At 39.5% G+C, this 26,704-nt stretch overlaps 1 protein-coding gene across 14 annotated transcripts in view; it reads left to right on the forward strand.

Annotated features, from left to right (window-relative positions):
• The window catches only part of SLC7A11 (solute carrier family 7 member 11), a 314,580-nt gene that overhangs the window by 90,162 nt on the left and 197,714 nt on the right, over positions 1-26,704 (forward strand). For 6 of the 14 annotated variants that reach the window (XR_004349977.1, XR_004349976.1, XM_032632570.1 and 3 more), the window contains exon 12: positions 24,960-25,265. The exons of 1 other annotated variant lie outside the window; for it this stretch is intronic. Coding sequence is in view for 9 of the 13 variants with exons in the window: in XM_032632570.1 (XP_032488461.1) it covers positions 24,960-25,265 (306 nt within the window). In the remaining 4 variants the exon portion in view is untranslated. Of the gene's footprint in view, positions 1-1,363; positions 8,312-18,434; positions 22,872-23,468; positions 23,533-24,959; positions 25,266-26,704 lie in introns of those variants that run through there. 7 more of the 14 variants (XR_004349979.1, XR_004349980.1, XM_032632577.1 and 4 more) reach the window with 7 other exon arrangements.

Raw genomic sequence — 26,704 nt, forward strand, 5'->3', positions numbered from 1 at the left:
GGGGCACAGCAACAACTGGGACCCCTGAGGGCAGGTCTCACCTCAGCAACATCTCCAGCCTCTGGGAGTAGATCCAGAAGAGGGGGGTACTACAGGCTGCTCCATCAGGTGGGGTCAGCATCATTGAAGACTGAGAGACTCTTGTACCAAAAGCTGCAGACATCCACAATGGCGAGGCTTGCTGTGGTCCTTCTGCTCTCCTTCTCCCCATGTGGTGACCTTCCTGAGAGGATTCCTCCTGGTGCCCAGCAGCTCCCGACTGGGGGATGGGGTGATGGGGACAAAACGCCTCCTTTGCTTTTGTCTGTGGCCATCCTTGATTTTTGAGCTCTGCCAGGTTTTTTGCTGCTGCTTCTTTGTTGTCTAGAGCTTTCCCTGAGCTGTTTTCTTCCATTTGTAACTGTTTATTGTTCTTGGTTTTCTTTTTTGTTTGTTTGTTTTTGGGGGTGGGGGACCTCCCGGCCCTCCGTCTTGCTGACATCACTTCCAAGTCCCCCCCATTCTATAGAGGAGGTAAATGAGGCCCTAGGAGATAAAATGTTTTGCTCAATAATACACTACAAGTTTGAGACTGGAAATTATATTCTGATTCTTCTGATTTTGCTGAGGAGTTGGATGTACTCTCATAGGTACAAAAACAACAAACCAATTTTAGACTCAATATGAAGTATATTTTTGAACATTTATTTATATCTTGGTTCTATTGTCTCAAAATATTTTCAGCCTCCTGGTTCAGGATTAAAAGTCCTTATTCGAACGCAAAATATTAATGTATTTTTTAAAATAAATTTTATTTTTTAATTTTTATTTTTGGCTGCATTGGGTCTTCGTTGTTGCGCGCAGGCTTTCTCTAGTTGCGGCGAGCGGGGGCTACTCTTCGTTGGCGGTGCGCGGGCTTCTCATTGCTGTGGCTTCTCTTGTTGCAGAGCGCGGGCCCTAGGCACGCAGGCTTTAGTATTTGCAGTACGTGGGCTCAGTAGCTGTGGCTCGTGGGCTCTAGAGGGCAGGCTCAGTAGTTGTGGCGCACAGGCTTAGTTGCTTCGCAGCATGTGAGATCTTCCCGGACCAGGGCTCGAACCCGTGTCCCCTGCATTGGCAGGCGGATTCTTAACCACTGCACCACCAGGGAAACCCCAGTATTAATGTATTCTTGCTGAGAAGCCATCATGGGAGGTTACAGAGGTGACTAACAAGTTAATTGAGCATGATAGGATTCTAATGAAATAAGTAATTCTTGAAAGTGCGCTGTGAGATAGGCGGTTGTGAGTTTTCAATATTCAATCCCCAGTAATTTGCATTTTGCTGTTTTTATGCATTTCTGATTTCTGTGCATTTTAAATTTCTCTTCTTTATTTCTTTGTAGACATTACAACCAGAACATTACAAATAATACTGGAAGTTGTACCAGAAGAAGATTGTCATAAATTATAAATTAACGCATTTGAAGTCTTGGCAATCTATCCTTGGCTTTGTTTCTGCCCAAAGGGCTGAAACAAAAAATGGATCTTCTAAGAAATTTAGTTATTACTCCATGTGGTTATAGAACGCTGATATGCAATTATACCATAAGCTCACATGATCATTGAGTCCCTGATACCTACCTGTTGAGGTTAGGAAAAACGACTACAGAATGGAAATTACTTTAGTGGTCTTTCTCTATAACATATCTTATGGCTAAGAACCTTCAGACTGAAAACTGAGATGCTTTCTTTAATATGGGTTTTGTAAAAACAATTTTTATATACTGTAGATAACTGTACTGTGAAAATTGTTTTCTACTCCTCTGGGGGAAAAAAAAAGTGTATGTCATCATTATGGACAGAGGAAAGAAAGAAATTTATTTTACATTGGCATTGCATTGCTTCCCACAGGTATCAACTTAGATATCATACATGTTTTAATGGATTATACCCAGAGCATTTTGAAAAAGAAAAAAAACTTAGGGGTATGCCTAATTGTGATGAATACATTAAAGAAGAGTTTCTAGGGGCTGTTGTTTATGAGGCAAATCCAGGAATTATGTTTAAGTAAAAAAAATGCTTGAGAATTTATTACGTTAGGATTTTTTTCACTCATTATCAGGAAGCTCCGTAGTTACGTGCCATTTGTTTTCATGGCAGCCTAATTGATCAGGAAAGGATGTAACGCCTGTCTTAGAGCAAAACAAAAGTCAGTTTGGTATTAAATCCTCTTAAGCATGATCATGTGTTTCACTAATAATTTACTCTTTGATAAATACATCTAAATATGTGCATTTTTAAATCTCCAAGTTACAATATCAACAGGAGACGGAAATCACCAAGAAAGAAAATGCCCAAAATATTATGCCCAACTCTGTCGTTCTACATACATTGTTAGTGTTTCTGAACATTTTAAAAAAATCTCATAGCTGTTTTTACATGGTGATGAATTTTGACAGTTTTACGTTTTCTTTATACATTTTGTATTGTTAAAATATCTCTTTGGACAAAACTGTCCAGATCAATTAGGAAAAGACATATATTTACATAAAAATTAAGGAAGAAATGTCACTGCTAAATAAGATTTACAACTGATGTTTCTAAGAATGTTCCCATTTCTCTCTCTAGGCTTTATCAGTAATTTCCTGACAAAGTAAAAGAGATAACTGATAAATTCACTGAAAGAAACTGTACATGAAATGTATATATTCAGACAGGTATTACTATGCTGGGTTTGGAAAATACTGTGGAATTTTCAAATAAGAATAATATAATGATGAAAGTTGTTAACCATTATTTACTTAAGTCTCAGAGTAAATAGTCAGGGCCAGAATTTTTTCATTCTGTAATTTTTGTCCATTTGAAAAGAAGAATTTTTGGAAGAATTACACTGATTCAGATCATTAAGAAGAGATATATAGAGTTCATAGACAGTTGGTCAAAGTAGAAATGATGATAATTTGAGGCAATTTCAATTAACTAATTTTCAGTTCATTAATTTCAATTTCAAAATTTAATTCAGTTAATTAAATTTCAATTTAATATCTATCTGAGATTGAAATTTTGTCAGCCAAACGTAGTGTTTGGGTCTTTAAGTGAATTTATAAAAATTCCTTCCTTTTTCTCTTACCATGGATTTTCAGAATTTGATCTGTAGTCTGTACAGCTTATATCCATTTGTCTACATCTGTCCCCACTAAATTGTTGCTGTAGGTGAAAACAGATTTCCTTTATATTCTTGTTTATGGTCTAGGCCCATGTAATCTAAACCAGCAAACTCTCCTGGAATTGTTTTTTTCCCCTAATGAAAGAGAAAAATGGTAAAGTCTCATGGAGAAGTTTGTATAGTTACTGATTAATTCCTGAGGTTAATGTGCTTATATCAAAAGTGGGAGATAGGTCTCCTCATTTTAGTTATTTTAGTTTTAGTTCTAATTTCTCTTTAAATATGTCATTATACAAGCTAACTAGATTACATATTCATTATTATTTTCATCATTTTAAAAAATGATTTTTGCATTGTTAAATTTCTAATGCCATTGTAATATCATTTTAACCAGATGGAAAGTCAGTCAGTAATTTTTTTTTTTTTTTTTTTTTTGCGGTACGCAGGCCTCTCATGTTGTGGCCTCTCCCGTTGCGGAGCACAGGCTCCGGACGCGCAGGCTCAGCGGCCATGGCTCACGGGCCCAGCCGCCCCACGGCATGTGGGATCTTCCCGGACCGGGGCGCGAACCCGTGTCCCCTGCGTCGGCAGGCGGACCCTCAACCACTGCGCCACCAGGGAAGCCCAGTAATTTTTTTTTAAAGCGACGAGGATTAAGTTGTATTTCTACTTATCCTTAGGATACATCATGACAAGATACAGGGCTTCTGTAATCATCCATTCAATCGTCGTAACATTTATTTGGAATGGTATTAATGTCAAGCAGATTCTAGTTTGAAAACTCCCTTACACACTTTTATATGTATATATATTTTTATGCTAAGTAATTTTTTCTCATATTTAGGAAAATTTTGTCTCATATATATTTTTCTCATATATCGAACTGTTAGATGTGATACATTTGTACCAGTGTGCATATTCAAATGTTTAAATACATTTTATCAGTTTATTGTAACACAAAAAAGTAAAAGTAGCCAATATAGTTTACGACGGCTAATATACTGTTTTCAAATGTTCTGCTCTTTTGGTACATAGATTCTCAAGTATTTAGATATGAATTTAGTAGATGTAGTAAAGACCTCCAAAGCTAAAACAATTTGCTAGGAGAAATGGAATGATTCTCCTTACACAATTATGAATATTTCAGTAAACGTTTTTGACCCCTTTTAAAAAATATTAGACTAGTTTTCTGAGATTTTTCTAAGATTGAATGAAGAAAACTGACTATTATAACTGGTGTCTTGGTCAGCTAGGAGTAGACCCTCTTCTTATCTTTCTTTAGGAGATTAAAGGTTTGCCCTAGAAAAGATGGCTGAGTCCAGTGCCAAACATAAACGTTAGATGTGTGTTTGCACACATTTGCATACGTGCTTATACCGTATCTCCCCTGCCTCTGCTGGCACAAAAATAGGACAGATTATTAAATTACATTTCCAATTCACGGCAGTTTTTCTCTAACACTAAGATATGCAAGTTGAAACAAGCTTCTACATTGTTTTGTGTGTCTGGTACAGTTGTTTCCCCAGTTGCTGTTTGATATATCGTCAGATGGTTAACATGAGTATAATTACATAACTCAATAGAATTCTATGTTGAACTGAATCAGTCTTCAGGAAACTTATTATCTCTATTTGAGATGAATGTAATGCTAACTGAGGAAGGGAGCATCTTTGACCTATAGCTGATTTCTTCTAATTGAGGAATGGGTTATGAAAAGATGGAAAACTAAAGGTCAGAGTAGCAGGAAATGAAAGGTAGTATGTGATTGGAGGGAACGATATTTTGGTCTAACTTATTATGCCACATAATCAGAGAAATATTAAAAATTAACTGTCTGCTGTACACAGGGACTTTGGTTATGCCCTTGTGAATCCCCTAAAAGCTAATGAAATGTAAGCTTCAGTGCCCCTTACTTAGACATGCCCTTTCCTAGGTCCTGTACCTAATTTTGCATTAGGAATTTTGTATCACGTTTCTTGAAGGTTAGCAAAATTAGATATACTTCTGGCCCTAAAAAAATCTGCATCTGTCCCTGTGAGAAAGGTCAAAGTACTCCCATTACTTTGTCTATTAGAAATAAGCATGGGGTATTTGTAGGATATATTTTTAAGTAATAAAGTTGTGAGTTAATTGAAATATCTCTATATAACTAAGTGGCTTTCTCATAGTACATATTATATGTGGTATATAAGGAGAGAGTTTCACTTTGGACATATTTTATGTGTCAATTCTGAATGATAGAAGAACAATGCATGGGATTTTAATTGTATCTCTTTTTCTTAGTTTGGAAGGAAATAGAGAGAGATTTGAAATTTGAATGCAGAGGAGTCAAGAAATTTGATTTTAGTTAAATAAAACCTTGTTTCATTTCACCCTACGTGATATGCTGTATGTTGGTGCTGATAATGTTTACAGAGCTACATGTACTTTCGTAACCGTTCAAAGTCAGGAATTAAAGGATGGCATCGTGTGACTGACAAGAAGCTCATGGTGGATATAAATTAGAGTAGATAGAGTCATCTTGGCAGCTTCTGTTTACATTATTTATATATATAGGTAAAAGAATTATTACCTATAAATGTATTTTAGGTTAATTTTCCCATAAACAGTATTTTTAATTTATCTCAATATATATAATACCTAAAAGTGTAACCTCTAGGTATTATTAGTACTGTACTTAAAAAGATATTTTAATAGCCAATTTTGGGAGTTAATCCTTCTTTTTGTCGCATTTTTCAAATTAGTTGGAGTCTAAAAATCAATGCTTGGTCTATTTTTAGGTCTGATAACAAATTCACGGAGGCATACATCATGGTCTCACAGAAAGTTCACCAGTTTTCCATATGTTGTGAGATAATTGCCCTTCCCTACAATCTCGTCAGGATAATAACTTGATCTTTCCGAACCGGTTCTCTGTTTCCTTTGAGTTAATCACATGGTTCCCTGTATGTTTTATTTTCTTGACATGATATTTTCAAGATAGGAGTGAGTCTTAATTTTATACAATTACTTGATATTCTTAGCCTGAAACTACCACTTCGGTTATGCCCTTGTGTGCGTCCCTGCCCCCTTCTCTCTGTTACCGTTGGCTTTAAAATGTCAGTGGAGGATGGTTACAGTCTCCAGACAGTTATCTGTTACACGAGTGCATTTTGGCTACTTGGATCAAGGGTACATTTAGAGTATCAATAAGTGCCTTAACAGTTTTATAGATAACCTCTCAAGAAACTGTGGAGCATTTAGGTGTCTAGCAGCCATACAGATGGATGCACTGCTTTGAAAGTGAGCATACTTTTTTCCCTCAACATATACACTACTGATTTTATTTTTTAAAAGTGTGACTTTCAAGTGAATTAATTTCTTGGTTAGAAGACTTGCCTCCCGAATCCTTATTACCTCTTGTTGAAGCCACTAAAGGCCATGTATTTTGAGTCCTTTGTGCAGCAGGGTATTTTGTACAGCGTCTTGTGGGAAGACAGATTAGGCCTTTGGACGTTACAGCTGTATAACTGGTTGGGGTGTGATTGGCCTGACTGCACCGAGGATTGTGAAGTTAGAGCCCACTTATTCCTACTGATGAATATTCTTCTGCGCGCGCTCTGAAGCACATTCATAGCGCACCGGGAGGCGATGCAGTGTGGTTCCCTGGTTTGAGGTTTGAGCTGTCTTATTTTAAAGCATGTCTGAATTATTTTTTTTTCCCTAGCATTCCTCCTTCATTCCAAACTTCCACTTACTGACTAATGGAATATAAAGTAAAAGTACTTTGGAGAAGTAAAACACAGATTGTTTCAAATGAGCGTATGCTTATAACAGAATAGAAATGATCTACGTTAAACTACTGTGTATGCTATTACTTCAGACACTACCACAGGGCACTTTTAAATTGCTCTGGAAGCAAAAACGGTATATGTAACTATGGTTAGCACACAAGACCCCTGCAAAGATTTTGAGTGGTCTGGGATTCTTTTTTTTTTTTTTTTTTTTAAGTCTGGGATTCTTTTGATCCTCTTTTTGGAGAAATTTTTTACTTTATGGTTTTTCCTTGTGAATGTTGTTACTACTGCTTTACATCTAGAACTTAACTATTGATACTTATCATCTTGAAAACAGGGTTCATCTTTTGACAGTAACCATCTGCGTTCAGAGAGTGGCATATCACCTTACTCTTGCTTACTGTGGACACAGACGTTTGCCCCAAATTTCTGTCTTTTTGTAGATGGACTGCAGCACAATAATAATGAATTTTCAGTGGTACCTTTCAGCATTTGGGGAACTTTGCGAACATAAGCATCAGATGTGTTTAAAAAAACAAACAAACAAAAATTGCTTATTACCATGTAATGCAGTGTCTTCTGTTTACGCCAAACTGGTGAACAAACGTGTATTGATAGAACTGTTTCACTGATGCTAAATGTTGACTGCCTGCAGTTTTATAATAAGTGCAAGTCACAGAGAGGCAAGACAAATGACCTCTTGTACTGAATGCTTCGAGAACTTAATTTGTCCTAATTTGCTGGCAAAGATTTGACTCTGGGTTTCAGAGAGCTTGGTTTTTACTTATCAGAGAGCAGATTAGATGGTAGTGATGTACTGGTAGACATGGTTTTCAGTTATTGACTCAGAATTCATCTCAGGATGAATCTTTCATGTTGTTTTATCGTCTGTATATCTGTATTGACTTTATTAACATGGGTTTAGCGAGCTCTGTGCTAAAATTTGACCTGGTAGCAGTAATTTCTTTTTCAACTATCAAGGGGCAGAAAAATCCATATGTATTGTAATGTTCATTAACATATTACTAGGTACTATATATGAATGTATTTCAGTGCTTTTCACAGCCCAGTGGGGAAGTAGTCCGGTTATCCTGAAGGGCTGTGCTGGTAGCTGTCTCTTTGATCTGTGCTTAGATTGTCATTTATAGACCAGCTCTATCCATTAACTTGGATCTGGAATGGGTTCATCATGACCTTGGACCATTCATTGTGAGTAGGGGCGGGTGCGTTTGGGCGGGTGCTCTAAAATACAGGAACAAGAAGTTCAGCTGAGGGAGGGGGAGCCCTGACATCCTACATGGTCCTCATCTGTGGTGGGGTTTCTTCATCTTAGCATCGTGATAATGAAGCTCAGTAAATGGGATTGTGCTATTTTATACAAATTTTGCACAGCATCTTCTATCGACAAATTCTTAAAGAGCAACATTTCTTTCCTGTATCTACATTCCAACCATATTAGAAGTGCTAAGATAATTAACTATGAAAATATAAATGGTGCAAAGGGACTTTCATCTGTGGACTGTGCCGTTTCTTAGGGTTCTGTGGCACTGATGCCTATACCAGCATGTGATATGTGACATAAAATGGATTTTTCTACAGCTTAATGATTTCCCTCCGGGGAGAGTTCTGGTACAGCAATCGCACTGCCAGATGGTGTTTACGGGCTATTTGTGTAAGTGGTAAGATGCTATGAAATAAGTGTGATTTCATCTGATGGAAACTCTTGATGCATGTGTTTTTGTATGGAATAGATTTTGGTGCAATATGACGTCACTCAATGTTGCACTGAATTTAATTGCAATTGTATTTATGTATATGTACACCTGTCATGCTTCTAGTTGCTTCAACCTTTGTATATATATTTTTGTACATATTTTTAGTAGAAAACATTTGACATGGAAGTTAAATAAACATTTGATAGTTTACCTAATGAAAACCATGTTGTGTTTTTGGTTGTTTTTTGTTTGTTTTGTGTTTTTTTTTTTAGCAGTGTCCATTCCATTAAATTGAAGGCTTCGGTTTTAATGATTGGATTTATCTGTCACTCATTACGTGAATTTGTTGGAGTATCCCACTTCACGACGATTTCCTGTTCTAAAAACTGAAAGTGGTGGTGGATTTAGCAAACACTGTAGACATTCTTCTTCCCCATGGCCTCCATCCATCTGTCCTCTGCTCTGAAATATCTAGCAACTTCTCTTTTCTTTTCTCACCTGTCCTAATTCGGTCTTCTTATTTCCCACCTCTTAACAAAAGTCTCGTTCCTTGTCTCTCTATAATTCAGCCTTCACGTGTTTCCCCAGAATGTTCTTTCTGAAGCACAAATATGGTAAAAACCCTCTATGGGGACTTCCCTGGTGGCGCAGTGGTTAAGAATCCGCCTGCCCATGCAGGGGACACGGGTTCGAGCCCTGGTCCGGGAAGATCCCACATGCCGTGGAGCAACTAAGCCTGTGCACCACAACTACTGAGCCCATGCAGCCTAGAGCCCGTGCGCCACAACAAGAGAAGCCACCGCAATGAGAAGCCCCTGCACTGCAATGAAGAGCAGCCCCTGCTTGCCGCAACTAGAGAAAGCACGCGCAGCAACAAAGATCCCATGCAGCCAAAAATAAGTGAGTAAAATAAATAAATAAAATAAATTTATTTTAAGAAAAGAGATTTGTACATGTTTAAAAAAAACCCTCTATGATTTCACATCTAGTAATTATTAATAATTTTTTCTGGGTGGGTAAAATCCATACTTCTGTATAGCATACTGGGCTTTCCATAATCTGCCATGTTTCTTTCTCCAGGTACAAGTGACCACTTCCATATTCTCTGCCACAATATTAACTGTCTTTTTAGTCTAACAAAGAAAACATGCCATCATTTCATTTGACATAGGGCGGATTCCTACAGGAATTATATTTTCTTCCACCATTCCTGTCTCCTATACCCAGCGTAGCATACTTCTACCCAACATTCAAGTTTGAGATTCAAAAGTCACTTCTTCCAAAAACTTTCCCCAAGCTGGTTCAGGACCTGAGCCCTGACCACCTCCATCTTCTGGGGTGCATTTCTTTAGTAGAACTCACTGTACACCGTTGTAATCGATATGCTCGATTCCTTTCTCTGCCTGGATTTGCCAATTTTTAGTTGTCTTTTACTGACTGAAGCATAGTAGGTGCTCAGTGCTTTAGATTCATACATTCAATAAATGAACAAATGACGTTTATTCATTAGGTTTCATGATAAACTTTTTTCCGAAGTAGTTTACAGTACCTTTAAAACTAAGCAATCTGTTAGCTTCTGTGAAATTCTGTGAAATGTCTTACTTTCAGAATATAAGGAAACTGGAGAGTTTCAGACTCTCTCCTCTCCTGTTCGTTCTCTCTTTCTCCCCACTCCTACCTCCCCAGTTCATGTTGGTAGGTGGGTCTTGAATAGAGGCAATGAGCAAATGACCTACTATGATCTCTTCCCATGAAAATGCATTTGGGCTCCTATGTTATTGATAAGGTATCTTTTTTCATAATACTAACTTGAAAACAAATAATGGTCTGAAATGGAGAGCAGAAGAAAATCTATATTTCTGATGAACAAACTTCTCTTCGAAATAGTCACAGGAGATTAAGTAGCACTTTTTCCTGATGACATACTTTGGGAGAACAATAAAAAAGGAAACGTAACTTTTGCACCTGTTAAATTTAAACACTTTTGAAAAGAAATACAAACCATGTGATATGTAGATATACTTATTTTAAAATTAATGAATATGACTGGAAGTGTAACGAAAATGTGTAGGAAAAATTAGATAATACGTAATGGCTAATAATTTTTTAAAACTTTCATTAGGCTCTTAAACATGCTGGTTTAGCTTCACAATGACTTTTGCAGCTGAACTACATCTAATAATTTTCTACTGGAATTTTTAGGCTGTGTCTAATTTATAAAAATTTGAGATGATGATGTATCCTGGGATGGGTGGGCAGGTCATGGATAACTGTACTGTTGCTTTTGCCTCCACATGCCCTAAAAATTATATGTGCAGACTTTCTAGGAATCTGACTTAGAAGGTCAGGTCTTCATAGACATTTTATTGTTTTTATAGTATTAAGCCTAAGAACACCTGGTCACCAGCAGACGTTGACTAAAAACTATGATCTTAAAATGTTTGATGTTTGAAAGAATTTAAAAATAAAAATATAATTAGGATTCAATACCCTTTACGTTTTTAGCTTTGAAGATTTATTAATCTCTGAAAAGAGATATGAAACAGGATTTCAAAGGTGTTAATTCAGGTTAAATTACTATAAAAATTGAAATCCCCTCTAGCTGTAATAAACTAAATAAGTATAAATGAGTATAACCCTAAGAAAGGTATGAGCAAACCAGTTATTTTCCTCTTATTCTAACTTCTCTTAAAAATAAGAGAAACTAATCTTCCTTTTGTCATAGTAATTAACATTGTAATTATATAACAATATGTCATTATTTTTATGTATTCCATCTCCTAAAATCTAAATATGCCACAAAAGTTTTTTCATGTTCTGAATTCCACCTTAAACTTTATGTTTACTTCTTACTCCCACATTGCCATGTTCCTTTAAGAATTTGTTACTCAAGGCATTAAAGTCAAAGTTTATTTGTTTATTGATTCAAGAAAAATTCCACAAGAACCTCCCCATGCCGAGCAAAGAGGTGGGTGCTAGAAATACAATACTGAACAGTTGGTATTGCCTGTGCTTCACGAAGTTGAAGACAGAGATATACTTTTTCTTGATCACTCAATTGTATTGTTAAGAATTAGGGTAAATCTCAAGTGCTAGAAGGCAGTATACCCCAGTGTGATCTGGTCTAGGAGGTTGGGGAAGGCTTTCCTAAGGATGTGATATGAACTGATATTGAAGGATGGGTGCTCATTAACCAGGTAAAGGGAAGGTGGGATGAGGAGTGTTACAGGCAAAGCGGACTGTGTGATAAAGACCCTGAACCACAGAAAGCAAGGCTTGTTAAAGGAAATAAATGCAAGACCGGTGCAACTAGAGCACAGGACAAAGTTTATAATGCGCTTTAAAAGAGGAGCAATTGTAGAGGACTTATTAGGCAATGTTCAAAGTTTTGGTCTTTACCCAGTATAACGGAGATGTCACAGACAAAAAGAAATTCACACACAACATGAACGTTGAACTTTATCAAAATTTCAAATCTTACCCTCTCCTAAAGTTCGAAATAGAATTTTTCAGTAGTAGAAGATAATTTGTTTTACCACTTTCATATTATTCCTATATTTTATCTAATTAGTTCACACTGCCAAAGGTATTTGTAAACTGCAATAGGCTCACCATCTAATATTGAAAGAGGAAGTAATTACAGGAATATGTAATCAACGTACGAGGGAAAGCTTTTTTCTGGGAATTTTATTGTTGTCTCTCCTTAGCATGTTTTCCCCTCTCTCTTCCAAGTTAGATTAACATCTGATCTACAGTGTTGAACATTCATCAGCTATCTCTAGGATGGTTTGTAAATTTTTTTTTTGAGAGAGATATTCCTCTGGTGCTATAATTTTTAAATCTCTTCTTAACTTCTAAATTTATTTTTTGCCCAAATGAAAACATTAAACAAAAATCTACCTTGCATGACCTGTTGTTAACAGAGTTATTGTCTTATGAATAAAGGTATCATTCATCTGACTCTAGTGGGTCAATGTGAAAAATGTCAATACTATAGATATTTGAAATTATTTCTGGTTCTGTAGAAACACAGAGAAGAACTTTTAGTGGTTTTTTTTTCCCACTCTTCATAATTCACGATGGATGAAAAGTGACTTTTCTAGCAAGAGAACAAGAATTTCATTTAAGGAAATAAGGAAATAAAGTAAGAAAAATTATTTGAGATTATTTAAAGAACACTTCCATGGAAAACGGGGAATTCTCTGATACAGTTTTCCCCCCAGCTTTATTAAGATGTAACTGACAAGTAATATTGTTTAAGTTTAGTACAATGGGATGATTTGATACATGTACGTATTGTGAACTGATTACCACATTAAGGTTAGTTAACACATCCATCACCTCACACAGTGACTACTTTTTCCTGTAGTGACAACATTAGGATCTATTCTTTTAGCAAATTTCAAGTATACAGTACAGTATTGTTAACTACAGTCACCGTGTTGTACATTACATGTGCAGAATGTATTCATTTTCTAACAGAAAATGTGTACCCTTTGACCATCTCCCCACTACCCCCACCCTTTAGCCCCTGGTAAGCCACCAACCTCCTTCCTATGAGTTCAACTTTTTAGATAATACTTATGTGAGATCAAAGAGTATTTGTCTTGGTGGCAAATTTAGAGTTTGCTAAATATGTGATCATGTCATCAGTAAACGAAGACAATTTTGCTTCTTCCTTTTTGATTTGGACTCCTTTTATTTCTCTTTCTTGCCTAACTGCTCTGGCTAGGGCTTCCAGTATTATGTTGAATAGGAGAGGTAAGAGTGGGCATCCTTGTCTTCTTCCTCGTCTTGAAGGAAGAGCGTCCAACCCTTTCACTGTAGGATGTCAGCTGTGGGTTTGCTGTGTATGACCTTTATTATGTTGAGGTATATTCCTTCTATACCCAATCTGCTGAGAGTTTTTATCATGAAAGGATATTCTGTTTTGTCAGATGCTTTTCCTGCGTCTATTGAGAATATCATACGATCTTAATCTTTGATTCTATTAATGTGATGAATCGCACTTATTGATTTGCAGATACTGTGCCATCTTTACATCCCCCAAATAAATCCCACTTGGTCATTGCGTAAATCCTTTAAACGTTGACTTTAGTTTGCTAGGATTTTGTGGAGAATTTTCGAATCTGTGTTCATCAGGCTGTGCTCCCCAGCCGGATGGTGCCACTGGCTGGACTCCGTTGAGGCTGGGCTGCCGCCTGTGATCGGGCAGTCCGCTGGTTGAGCTCCGCTCTTAGGCGACGTCTCTGTCTGGGATCCCTGGTGGAGCAGGGCCTCCAGCTTTACCTGGCAGTGGGTGGGGCTGCAGTCCAAGGCTCCTGGGCAGGTGAGGCCACAGACTGTGTTCCATGACTGGGCAGGGTTGCTGGCTGGGCCCCCTGCCTGCAGGAGGAAGCTTGCCGTGCTCGGCCAGCAAGTACTGCGGGCTTGGCTGGAGGCTGCCTGGGGTCTTGGTTTGGGCTCCCTTGCAGACAGGGCTGGAAGCTATGCTCTGCAGTTGGGGCTGCCAGCCTGGTTCTCTGCCTCAGCGGGGCTCCAGGATGAGCTTCACAGCTGCCCAAGGTCTCTGGCTGGGCTTGCTGGTCAGGCAGGGCTGGAGGCTATGTCTAGCAGTTGAACGGAGCTGCTCACAAGCTCTCACTCTCTTGGTGGGTTTAGAGGAGGGGCTCCGCCACTGGGACAGCCCGCTGGCTGTGCACCCAAACTGGGCAGAACTTCTACTAAGCTCTCTGGCTAGACAGGCCACCGGCTTGGGTCTGCAGATGGGCAGAGCTGCTGGCTGAGATCTCAGATCAGGCTAAAATCACTGCCAGCAGAAATTTGTCTGCCGAGATCTATACACTCGTTTCTGTGAGCCCGCTTCTCTCCTCCAGCTCTAGCTGTTCCCCCAGTTATTCCCATCAGGAGATACCTAAGTGGGTTTCCTGGGAAGCTTCCTGGATGCTGGGGAAGCTGGGTGTCTGCCCTGTGCTCTCCTTTTCCCCCTGGAGAAACTGTAGGCCAGGGGAGAACTGCTAGGTGTGATGGCGTACTGACCTGAGGGAGGGGAGACTCGGTCACCCTTCTAATGCGTCTTTTCTTGATTTCTGCGGTCCAGGAGGGTGCTTCAGCCTCACCCCTACGTCCTGGGATCTTCACAAGGGCGTCTTGTCTATGGGCAGTGCTGTTTGCTCTTTCTGTGAGGGGGAATGAGATCAGGAACCATCCATTTTGCCATTTTGCTCTGAAGCAGATTTTCATACCCAGGTCTCCCTAATCTGAAGTTCCATTACCAGGTGTTTCTCTATGCACTTATAGTGATGTATTGATTTCCTTAAGAGAATAATTTGATACCATCCAGGCGTGCCTAGTGATAACAAAAGGTTAATGTAGAAAGTCTATGATTCTTAGTAAAACGCTTTCTCAAATTAAAGCTCTCAGATTTCAGTGAGAGAATATGGAATCAAAGGACTGAAAGGGCAGAAGAAATTGAACAACGGTTCAATTTTGTAATAGATGTTATTTATCATTTTTATTAAACCTTGTATCAGCCACGTGCTTTGCATTGCCTGGGATACTCGTCACCACTCTCTGTGAATAAGAGAGATGACAAGCCTTACTTCCATTTTTGGATTAAGAAAATGAGTTCAAAATAGCTAAAATGCCTTGCCTCAAGCAACAGAGAAAGTCAAAAAGGTCAGAGTAGAAGTTCTGATTATCAAATCACTCTTAAATTCCTGACTCTTGGATCAAACCATCTCTCAGGTAAAGACAATTACTTCGTTATATTTATACGTCAATCAGTCATTACATATTTATTTTGTATCTGCTATATGATTAACAATGAACTTTATGGTATGGGAAATGTACCCTGATTCTTCAGCGCAGGGAACTCACAGTAATTCAGCTTGGATAAAGAAGAATCTATAACCTAATAATAAACCGCAGGAACACATCATTGAATACAGTGTGTGATTAACCGTGACAATGTGTGTTGGGCTTCGCATTAGTTCTTAAATATTTGGAGGAGGGGGTCGGCTGGGTAGATGTTGATTTTGGATGGTGTGTGCGTGGTTTGCAACTTGGTGGAAGGTATGTATTAAAAGCATACTATGCTTTTGGTTCATAACAGAGCTAATTCTGAGTGGAGTTGAGAAGAGTAAATACAGAGAAGTTGATTGTACCATGTCCCCTTACGCCAGTGCCTTTATATCAGGAAAATGAGTTTGACCTGAAGACAGAAGCCACTGAACACATTTCTGAAGGGAATCGTATGGTCAAAGTGGCAACTGAGCAAGGTTGTCAGTTCTGCTAGAGTTGATGAGGAAAGATCTGGGTTCGGCAAAATCTAGCTGACAAGCTTGTGCAGGAAACAGGTGTGAAGAAGTCCAGATTGGGACGGGAAAGAAAAGGGCAGATGAATGAGAAATTCTGGAGAAAAAAAGCAGCATGACATCATGCCTGACTCACTCTGGAGGATTAAGAGGAAGAGAAGTCATAGGTGACTCTGTGGTGTCAGGCCTGAATGAGCTGATAAAATAAAGGGGCATGTGACTGACCAGAGGTTTTTGGTGGTAAAACATCTGATTTCCTTTTATGAGGTGATTGGCGATTCCAGCACATTTTCATTTGTGAAGTGCTAAAGTTGAGGTCGTGAAAAGTCCATCTGTACACGTCCCCTGATCATCAGCTTATAGGTCAACAGCTCAGGTGAGAGGAGAGAATTTAGATACACATCGTTAAATGTTCTTGTGGAGGCTTATGGATAGCACCTCTCTTCCCTACTTGAGTTATGAATCAATTAAGATAGAAGTCGAAACTGTAAGGCAGATAGGAGAACAAAATATCACCTTTATTTCTGATACAGCTCGTATAGAAGAATGTGATTCATAGCTATGGGCAAGTAGGCTTTCTAACATTGAACTCTGGGGTTAGAGAGATTTACTCACCCCACCGCAGGCAGTCTTGTACCATTTCAGGCCTCTTCGCATGGGTCTCTGCCCCTGTAAAACTTAAGACGTGGAGCAGCACGGCAGAATTAATGTCCTCTGAGGTCAGGATGGCTCCCAAGAGAGAAAAGACATACAGTTGGTTTTTTTTTTTCTTTCCAAACTCACCAATGAGATTAAGACACTACTCTTCTAGAATGAGGCTTAAGAGTGTTTCCCTAACATGGTGCCTTCTACATGGAAGTAAATATCAGCTATGGGAAAGAACCATCGCTCCTTCTGCCCACCCCATCACATTTAAGAGAACTCTGGGGCTTCCCTTGTGACACAGTGGTTAAGAAGCCACCTGCCAACGCAGGGGACACAGGTTCGAGTCCTGGTCCGGGAAGACCCCACATGCCGCGGAGCAACTAAGCCCGTGCGTCACAACTACTGAGCCTGCGCTCTAGAGCCTGCGAGCCACAACTACCGAGCCCGCGTGCCACAACTACTGAAGCCCGCGCGCCTAGAGCCTGTGCTCTGCAGCAAAAGAAGCGATGAGAAGCCTGGACACCACAACAAAGAGTAGCCCCTGCTCACCGCAACTAGAGAGAGCCTGCACACAGCAACGAAGACCCAAAAATAAATAAATAAACAAATTTATTAAGGAAAAAAAAGAGTACTCTGCATAGAAACGCACCTTCATGGGTTCAGAAAACATGTCTTTTCTATTTTTTAATCCACAATCTGACTCAAGCATGGAACTTGGAAAGTGTCTATTACCCAACAAATCGTTTTTGATTAAATGGGTAAATATGAAGTTGGCAGTTGAAGATGATGTAACTTGATGTATTTCCACTGGAGAGAGTGTAAGAGGAGAAGCGTGTAACCCCATGGAGTAAGCTTGCATGAGCTAGGTAGGAAATGGAAAAAGGCAGGGGAACTAAACAGGAAAACCTACTAAGACTCTGGATCTAGGGGGATGTCTGTTTTGGACGACGGCATGATGTATTGTAGTTTCAGAACACTTCCAATGATGTCATTCTCTATTTCTCATATTTTGGTCAGGTTGACAGCCATTCTGGGATTTGTGGTCTCAGGTATGTGGTAAATGAAAAGATGCTGAACAACGATTACTGTTTTACCTTCTGATCCCAGAAGCCATCAAAGACAATTTTCAGCCTTAACAAGGCGGTTGTGATGTGTTGTATTATATTATTTAGGACTCTTTTAGATGCAAGTAACAGAAAGCAGTTCAAGTAATTGAAGCACAAGAGGGAATAGGATATGGATATAGCCATGTCTTGAAGAACCATTTGTCAGGAATGCAATCTGGCCTTAGAAAGGAATACATGTCTGGAACTGGAAAGTACAGGAAGCTAGGTCACATTCTCTCCATTTCTTATCTCTGTCTCCGTGTGACTCTATTATACTTCTGTTCTTCCCTGTACTGGCCTTCGTTACACAATGCCTGAGTTTATACGTCTCTTCCAATCAAGAGAAAAGCTCAAAAAAAAAAAAAAAAAAAAAAAAAAAAGAGAAAAGCTCAGACGAAGAATCAACTCTCTTAGTCACAATTCCAGGTAACAGATTTTAACCCCAAGCAGAATCCAGTCATGGCTTTCAGGTTCCTGCATAACTGAATGGGTGAATGGTTTTGAGGAAGCAGAATTCCTGGAGATTTTAGTAACGATGAAAGGCTTCTAGACACACACACGCGCACGCACACACACACACATTCTATAAAGCATGAATCATTCAAGAAGTTGGAAAGAATAGAAAGAGTGAAATGTAGGCAGGAATAAGATAAAAATAACTAACGTTTCACAAATACATATTATGTGCCTTTAGCACTGTTCTAGGCACTAAATATATACTAACTCATTTAATCCTCATGGCGACTTTAGGAGGTCCTCACAATTAGGAAGAAACAGAGGCAAGTTGGAATTAAGTCCAAAGCATCAAAAGTTCAAAAGTCACATGGTAAGTGCTTGGAACATTTCAGATATCTTTACATAAAAGCATTTAAAAATTATTCCTATTCTCCAACCACTAAATGTTTTCTTTTCAGTTTGTTCCTAAGTATTGAATTTTCTTTGCTTACCGAGCAAAAGCAGAAGAAACCTCCACTGGTAGGAGGACTGGTGATGGGTATTACTAGTTCTTTGGGATACCTGTGGGATAATGATGTTCACTTTGACGATGGCTTATCCAGCTGTGGGGACATATTAAGAATGGAAGTGTAATTCGCCAGGTCCTCTCACCACTGGAACGTCCTGCCAATAGTAAGGCAATTCACCTCAAATTACAGGCCTCACTTCCACGATCCTGCCCTAAGGCCGTAGCTAGTAAAAAACGATTTTACTTCTGATTGACAATTCTACGTTCCTTTTGGTTTCTTGCTTTCAGGACTTGTTTTTAGTTGGGGTGAAGGGGTGAGCAGTGGACAGAGTGACAGGGAAATTTGGATGGATTACCAATTTTAATTGAAAATTTTAACAGACACAAGACATGAAGTTTAGAATGTTTGAAAATCATAATTATATTTAATTATATATAAATTATGTTTATATATAAAATTACATATGTATACATTTAATATCCAATAAGCAAATATTATTTTTGCGCATCCATGGACCATCCACCAAAGCTGAGTTTCTACTGGGACTCAGTGAAAACCCACCAAATCTCAAGGAATCAATATCTTGGAGATTATGATAATAATGTAATAAAATTAGAAAATTTTAATAAATCTAATAATTTTTTATTATCTAATAATAAAAAGATAGCTTTAAAAAGTCTGTATATCTGTAATATTAAAAAGAGACTGTAAGAAACTCTTAAGTAAAAATATTTTACAGGATACTTTGAACTACATGGTAATGAAGAGCAAAAACAAGCCAGGAGTTTTAGGTGACAGGTAAAGCATTCTGAGAGGGAAATTTGGAAGGCAAGAAGAGTGGAGATGCAGATGTAGGGGGAAAATAATAACAATAATAACAGCACAACAGAGACAAAACCAGGACAGAGACTGCACAGGTTGATCAAGATGGAGGACCAATCATGAACTGAGAAACCGCTTACTAGTGTTTTTAAAAGACAATAGTTTTGAATAAATTAACTGCAATAATGCAATAAGAATGTGTTCCATTCAAATCGGTTTTTAGAATGGAAGGGGGGTTATTTTACAGGAAATTAAATTGATATCGAGGAACTGTGATAGAAATGCATGTACCAATGAAATAATTGTCAATGCGTGTTGTAAGTTACCACAAATTTCCTAGTTATTTATGCATCTGAGATCCGTAAAAGAGAGAGCAGAAAATAAAGAAGAATAAGGATGGTTAGTTTACCATGTTAGCAAGAGAAGCCCATCTCACCCATGGATTACTGCGATCCCCTGCTTCATTCCAGGGAGTTCAGTCCTGTTTTCTAGATTTCGGAGAAAAATGAAGCCTAGAACAAACTTTCTCACTTCTCACCTTGCCTGGCAGAATTTTTGACCTAATAATCTGAAGTTTCCAGGTAGTATAATTTTCAAATACCAATATCGCATGAATCATAAGATATTCTCCACAATTTACATTTAACTCTATAGTAAATGAAGCATGAAAAGAAGCCTTGAGATGGGCTTATTAACCTTTCAGCTATATAAGATAAATATGGCAATGGGAGATCATTCCAGAGACTTTCATTTGAGTTCCAATATGAATATGGATTTTAAATGACTGCTTATCCTATAAAATCTTTTTCCTTCATTGACCAAGTATGAGTCTTACCTGCAACATACCAATGCAAAGGTAAGTTATACTTTTAAACTGGAAATATACCATTGCAACCCTGGTCTGTTCTATACAACATTTGCTATCTTAGATGGATTTTCCATCTTTTTATTTGGAAAGCCAGCAGACGGAGAAGATGGTGGACTAGTGTCCCAAAGAATCATCTTACCCGAGTTAGCATGCAGGCTTCTTTTATAGTAAAAGGGGAGGGAGTGTTGCAGGTTGTGGCACACCTCTTGCTGCAGGAATCCTTTGTCCTTGCAAACATCCATGTGGGGCCTGTCACAAGGTTCCTATAAAGCTCCAGCAAGACAAATGCTGTTCTCTGTTCTGCAACTCTGTATCTCTATCTGAATGGAAAAGTGTTATTCCTTTAAAGATCAGAGCCTTGAGAATGGACTATCCTGTATATTTCAGGCTTTAGGCAACATTCTTTTACAAAACGTGCAGAGCCAGCATGACTAAGCATAGGCTACGGAGCACAAGTGTAAGGGATAGGGCTAAAGGAACAGATCCAATATGGAGTCAGGTTTGTTCTTCTCTGTTACAGGACCTCAGGTGGTGTTTGTGGCTGATATAAAGGCATAAAGCCAGAGAAGGAGGCAAAGGCCAGGTCATTTGGGATCACATAGGCCTTGGTGAGCAATCTTTATATGATTCCTTGGGGGGGTAAGCAAGGGGCAGCTTTCACAAAACCCTATAGTAAGTAGAGACTAGATTCTAGAGGACCCGTGTATAAGAAGGGTCATAAGAAAAAGGTGGTGACAGTGTTCTAGACAAGACGTGACAGGAACCAAACCAGGGCTGTGGACATAGAGACTGAGGTAAGGGATGTATTGGTTTCCTAGTTTTTGTCGTCACATCTCTGACTGTGACTCTCCTGTCTCCCTCTTATAACGACCGTGATCACGTTGGGGTTGGCTCACCGAGATAATACTATCCCGTGTCATTAGCCTCGTCCCCAAACCCTTAACTGAATCACATCTACAAAGTCCCTTTTGCCACGTAAGGTAATATATCCACCGGTTTGAGGGATAAGGATGGAAGCATCTTTGACGGGTCGTTATTCTGTCTACCACACAGGACATGTTGAAAAAATATTTAGGAGGACTCGGTAGTTCAGGAAGATGGTGTGGGATGAGTGAAAGAGAAAGTAAAACATGCCCGGCTGTTTACCAGGCTGACTTTAAGAAAAGAGGTGTCATCAACTGTGATGAAGTATGCTGGAGGAGAAACCGTTCAGGTGTGAGGGTTATCATTCAGGTGTGAGGTGACGGGCACGTAGAGATGGGGGTGCCTGTGGAACTTCAAGCCCACGGGAGACGTCTAGCTATCCAGCAGGTATGTTGCTATGTGAACCTGAAGCCTGGATGAAAACTGTGTTGGAAGTTTAGATTTGGATGTTTCCAGCCTTTAGGGAGCAGAGTTGAAGCCGTGTTGGACGAAAACACATGGGGAGAAATTGAGAGTGGGGAGAATCACAGGGAGCCGCCATTAGGGGTGTTTGGAACAGCAGCCCTCAACGTTGACCAAGGAGGATTTGTCAGAAAATTGGTAAAGGGAATATTTCAAGAACCAAGGCAACAGAGCAGACTGTGCCCTTCAAAGTCCCGCTAGGGATTACTGCATTTCACAGTAGAAGAGAGGAGTGAATAAATAGGACTCCGCACTGCTCACCAAAATCAGAGTGACTGTGCTTTTATTTGAGTCATAGGTTCACATTTTTTCCATAGGGTTTTATTTAAATAAGGGGCTTTTTAATAAAATTGTATTTAAAATATGAAAATCTCTAGAGTAGTGAAGTTGGGGTAGAGTGAACGATGGACGTCACATGGTCGCTTGGTAGAGCATAGGGTGAATGTAGCCAAAACCATACAGCTGTGATTGCGTTTATCCATCTGTGTAATTAACAACTCGTGTTGTCGGTTCCCTATGTTCTCACAGCATCTTGTACATGGCTTGATCATGGCTCTTTCCATATTCCATTTTCATTTTTGTTTTAACTTTTCTGTATCCCCCTCTAGATTATGAATACACGAAGGATCTCCCCAGTGGCTTTCATCTTTGTATCGCAAGTGTAAAAAACAGAAAAATGTATTCCCTAGACTTCATCATAAGGAGAAATTTTGCCTGGATTTAGGTAAAGAGAGAGACCTCAAAAGCATGCTTAAATAAAATATGATGCTTACCAAACTGCTCTGTGGGAGACAGAGAAAGAGATTGTTCTGTTCCTGAGAAGAAAGGAGAGGAAAAGGAAGAATGAATGAAGAATAAAAAGAAAGGCAGCAAAGAGAAGGCAGGAGATCTTAAGATGCAACTCCAGTCCATTAATTGTCAATCATGTTTCTACGCTTATAAATCCTATCCTTTAAATTAATAACTGATAAAGGTTATGAATTTGGGGCTGAGCTAACATAGAGCAAAACAGAGACAGTGTGGATAGAGGAGGTGTTTGGTAAAAGTGCCATGGAAATGTAATATCTGGGAGTTTGAAGAGATCACAAAGAGGCTTTGAGCTTTAACTAGCAAAGGGATTTTTTTTTTTTTTTTTTTGCAGTACACGGGCCTTGCACTGTTGTGGCCTCTCCCGTTGCGGAGCACAGGCTCCGGACGCGCAGGCCCAGCGGCTATGGCTCACGGGCCCAGCCGCTCCGCGGCATGTGGGATCTTCCCGGACCGGGGCACGAACCCGTGTCCCCTGCATCGGCAGGCGGACTCTCAACCACTGCGCCACCAGGGAAGCCCAGCAAAGGGTTTTTGAAATAGAATATTTTAGAACAGTGCTGCCCAATAGAAACATAATGTGAATCACAAAAGACAAGCCACATAGGTAATTTTCAATGTTCTTGTAGTCACATTAAAAAAGTAAAAATAAGTAGTAGGCTTAATTTTAATAATACGTTTTATTTGACAAAATACATCCAACATATTTTCATATAAGCATGTAGTTAACATAAAAATTATTAATGTACTGTGTCACATTCCTTTTTTGATGCTAAGTCTTCAAAAATTGGTGCACATTTTGTATTTACATTTGAATTTGAACGAGCCACATTCAGGGACTCCATGTGTGGCTAGTGGCTTCTATACTGGACATCAAAACTGTAGATTTCCATAGTCCAGGTAACCTGCAGCTGATAGTAAGATTTCATTTTTCAGTGCTCCCCTGGGATTGTTGAACTTGGACCAAATATGGCACTACATCCTGGATGATGCTCAACCGGTAATACATTCTCACCATAGCCACCTAACCGTTGGATGCGTATAAGTTAGGACTCAACAGAGTATCAGTGAACACAGTTTCTTGAGTAGGAAGAAAATGGTTAAGCGTCAGGTCTTCAATGCATTCTCTTCCTTTACCTGGAAAATGCCTCCAAGAAAGAACGAAGGTGACCCAGTCAATCTTCTTATAGACATTCTAATTACAGAACTCCTGGGGAAAGCCCTAATGCGTTCAGTAGTGGGAGAGTCTTTTATCTATGGAATACTTTGAGCTGATGCACCTGGTCTGTCCATGATTGCTTATGATAGTCTGTGGATTGCGGGGGCGGGGGGGGGGGGGGGATGAAATCTATGGATGTGTGGCCATGGCCTTCTAGGAAATGTTATGAAAGCTATTTGGTATAAAGTGAAGGAATTTCAGGATTAAAATAGATCCCCTCTGTGTAGGTACTGTAGTCACATACATTATTAGTGATCTCATACATTCATCAGGGCTGGAAGGTATTGATGTGACAAGAAAGCATCAGGGGACCTGCACTAGGGATTCTAGATTTCTCTTTGCTTTGCCTGTCCCATGGATTAATTTTAAACTCAAAATCATTACTAAAGTTTGAAACTCTGGTTCAAGTGAGTCTGGTTTGATAATTCAGTCCTTGGCATTTTTTCATTAAGAGATTAGAATATTTAACGTGAAGAAAATGAGGTCTGTAAAGATACACTTAATGACTTGGTGGCCAATATAGCCCTGATAATTAAGCAGGTTCTCGAATGCTTAGCAAAGGTTACTTGATCTAGAGTGGTTCTAGATGGTAGCCCCCAGCCATATGTGACTATTTAAACTTTAATTAATTAAAATTAAATAAAAGTTCAGGTCCTTACTTGTATTAGCTACACTTAAAATGTTCAGTAGTCCCATATGGCGAGTAGCTATTCTATGGACCAGATGAATATTGAACATTTCCTTCATTACAGAAAGTTCTACTGAACAACCTTGCTCTGTACATTAGAGATTTTATTGGGAAATAGAACGTCGCAGACTAGAGAGAGACTTGGGTTTGAGTCAGAACATTTCAATAAAATAAGACAGAAATGTCAGGCATGCAGGCATGCAACTAGGAAAAGAATTTGCTTAGGTCTTTTTTTTTTTTTTTTCCTGCTAAAAGCTTTATTGTTTCCATTTGGTCCAAGGCTTGGGAGAGGGCTCCAGGGTAGTTAAAAAGCTGCCTGGTGGCTGCAGAGAGGGGCTTCGGGTAGAAACCCTGACACCAGAGGGGCTCCTCAAAGGCTGCTGGGCTTTGGAGGCTCCTAGCTGTCCTTGAGGCTGTCTTTCCAAGTGATGCTCGCCCGGCCCAGACTAGGGACCAGACGGCCTGCGGAGGTCGGTCAGGTGGTTGCCATCTTCTTGATAAGTTTCACCTGCTCCTCCAGGAAGCGGCTCTCCCGGAAGTCTCAGGCGGGGTCTGCAGGCAGAACCGACGGCGTGCCGCTCCAAAAGGGCCAAGGTCGGGTTCTTCGTCATGAGCACGGTGACTTCCACAGCACCCTGTGTTTCGCCCCACTCATCTTGGGACTGCTGCTGCACATCCTGGAAGAGGGCGCAGCCGCCGCGCTGGTTTTGCATTTTCAAGAGACGCTGGACGCCCTCTCGCTTCTCGGCCATTTCGCGGAAAAAAAAAAGTGGTCCACGCCGGCCAGAGCCACATGGTCGTGGTCAAAATAGAAGCCCAGAGAGAGGTAGGTGTAGGGGGCCCGCAGATGCCTGTTGACCAGGTGGTTGACGACAGCCTCCACCTCAGTGGAATAATTCTGATGAATCTGGGAGCTCATGGTTGATCGCTAATAAGGAGTTAAGATCGAAAAATGGTGCTGGCAGGTCCTGGTGGCCGAGGGTAGATGAGTGGCTGATTCAAAAGGTTGAGACTGGAAAAAAGGTTGGAGGGTGGGCAGAGACTGAAGCAAGGGGCGTCCCTGGGTCTGGTGCATCTAAACACTGTTGAAGCAAGAGACAGATCTGTAGGACCGTCGAGTGCACTGCCGCTTAGGTCTTGAGAGGTGAAGGAGAGTGGAGAAGACGAGAGAGTTTTAATGGGGAGAGACAGGGAGCTAGAGAGACGGGAGAAGGCTATACATTCTGCCATATAATTCTATACTTGGGAGTATACAGTATTTTTAATAGCATTACTAAACTTGACAATAGGCAGATGTGTGTGTGTGTGTATATCTTCTGTTAAAGGAGCTAAGTTTCAGATACGGATGGGTATGGAAAAGATGACTTCAAGATAAAGTAGGGCTCTGGAATCATATCAATTGTGAGAAAGGCTTTGACTTTCCCAGTATTTTAAAATTTGCAATTCAAGCCATATATCTAGGTCCCAAAGAGAGATAGGGAAGATGCACTTAGTACTTTGATTATATCAGTACAACATGATGTCTGACAATAAATAGATCCTCAATAAAATGGTTGAATGAATGAATGAATATCCAGTGCCAGCTGCCTTTCTTGAAGCAACTTTTGTTCGTAGACAGCCCTTGGGGTATGGAAGGTCAATACAGCATAATCTTTGACTTGCTTTGATTTTGCAATGACGATGTGAATTTGGATCACTGGCAGCTCAGATAGAAGTATACTCTTAGAAGCTAAAAGTAGACTAGGTTGGGCTGGAGGCCCCTTAACTTTTGGAAGTCTATAGTGTTTCTTTATTTAGATTTATTGCTACACTCAAATCTCTGAAGTAACTAAGTAGATACCAATCTGAAGCACATTTCTACCTAAAATCTTGTAAATTGAAAAGGATTTTGCAGACACCATCAAGTTGAAAAAACACAAAGTAGATGATACGACGATATTAACCTTTTTGACTCATTCGAATAAAGACAATTCTAGAAGTGCATCTCGGTTTCGATCCCAGCAAACCGGTCCTGAGATGTGGCTCTAGTACCAAAATTGCCTTGTCTGGAAACTGGTTGAGATTCAGCGTGACTGAACTGTATGAAAAAAGACTTCATTAAGTCGGCTTTCATTCTATTCATGCCTTTGTCATTTCTTTCAGTGTTGAAGTGAAAATAACACGTGAGAAACCATTGCTGAGAGGCCTAGAATTTATCTTCAATTATTTACTGTGATACTCCTCTCTCCACCCACCATTACACTCTAACATGTCAAGTATCAGTTA

Source organism: Phocoena sinus, chromosome 5 (assembly GCF_008692025.1).
Source record: "Phocoena sinus isolate mPhoSin1 chromosome 5, mPhoSin1.pri, whole genome shotgun sequence".
Classification (NCBI taxonomy): domain Eukaryota; kingdom Metazoa; phylum Chordata; class Mammalia; order Artiodactyla; family Phocoenidae; genus Phocoena; species Phocoena sinus.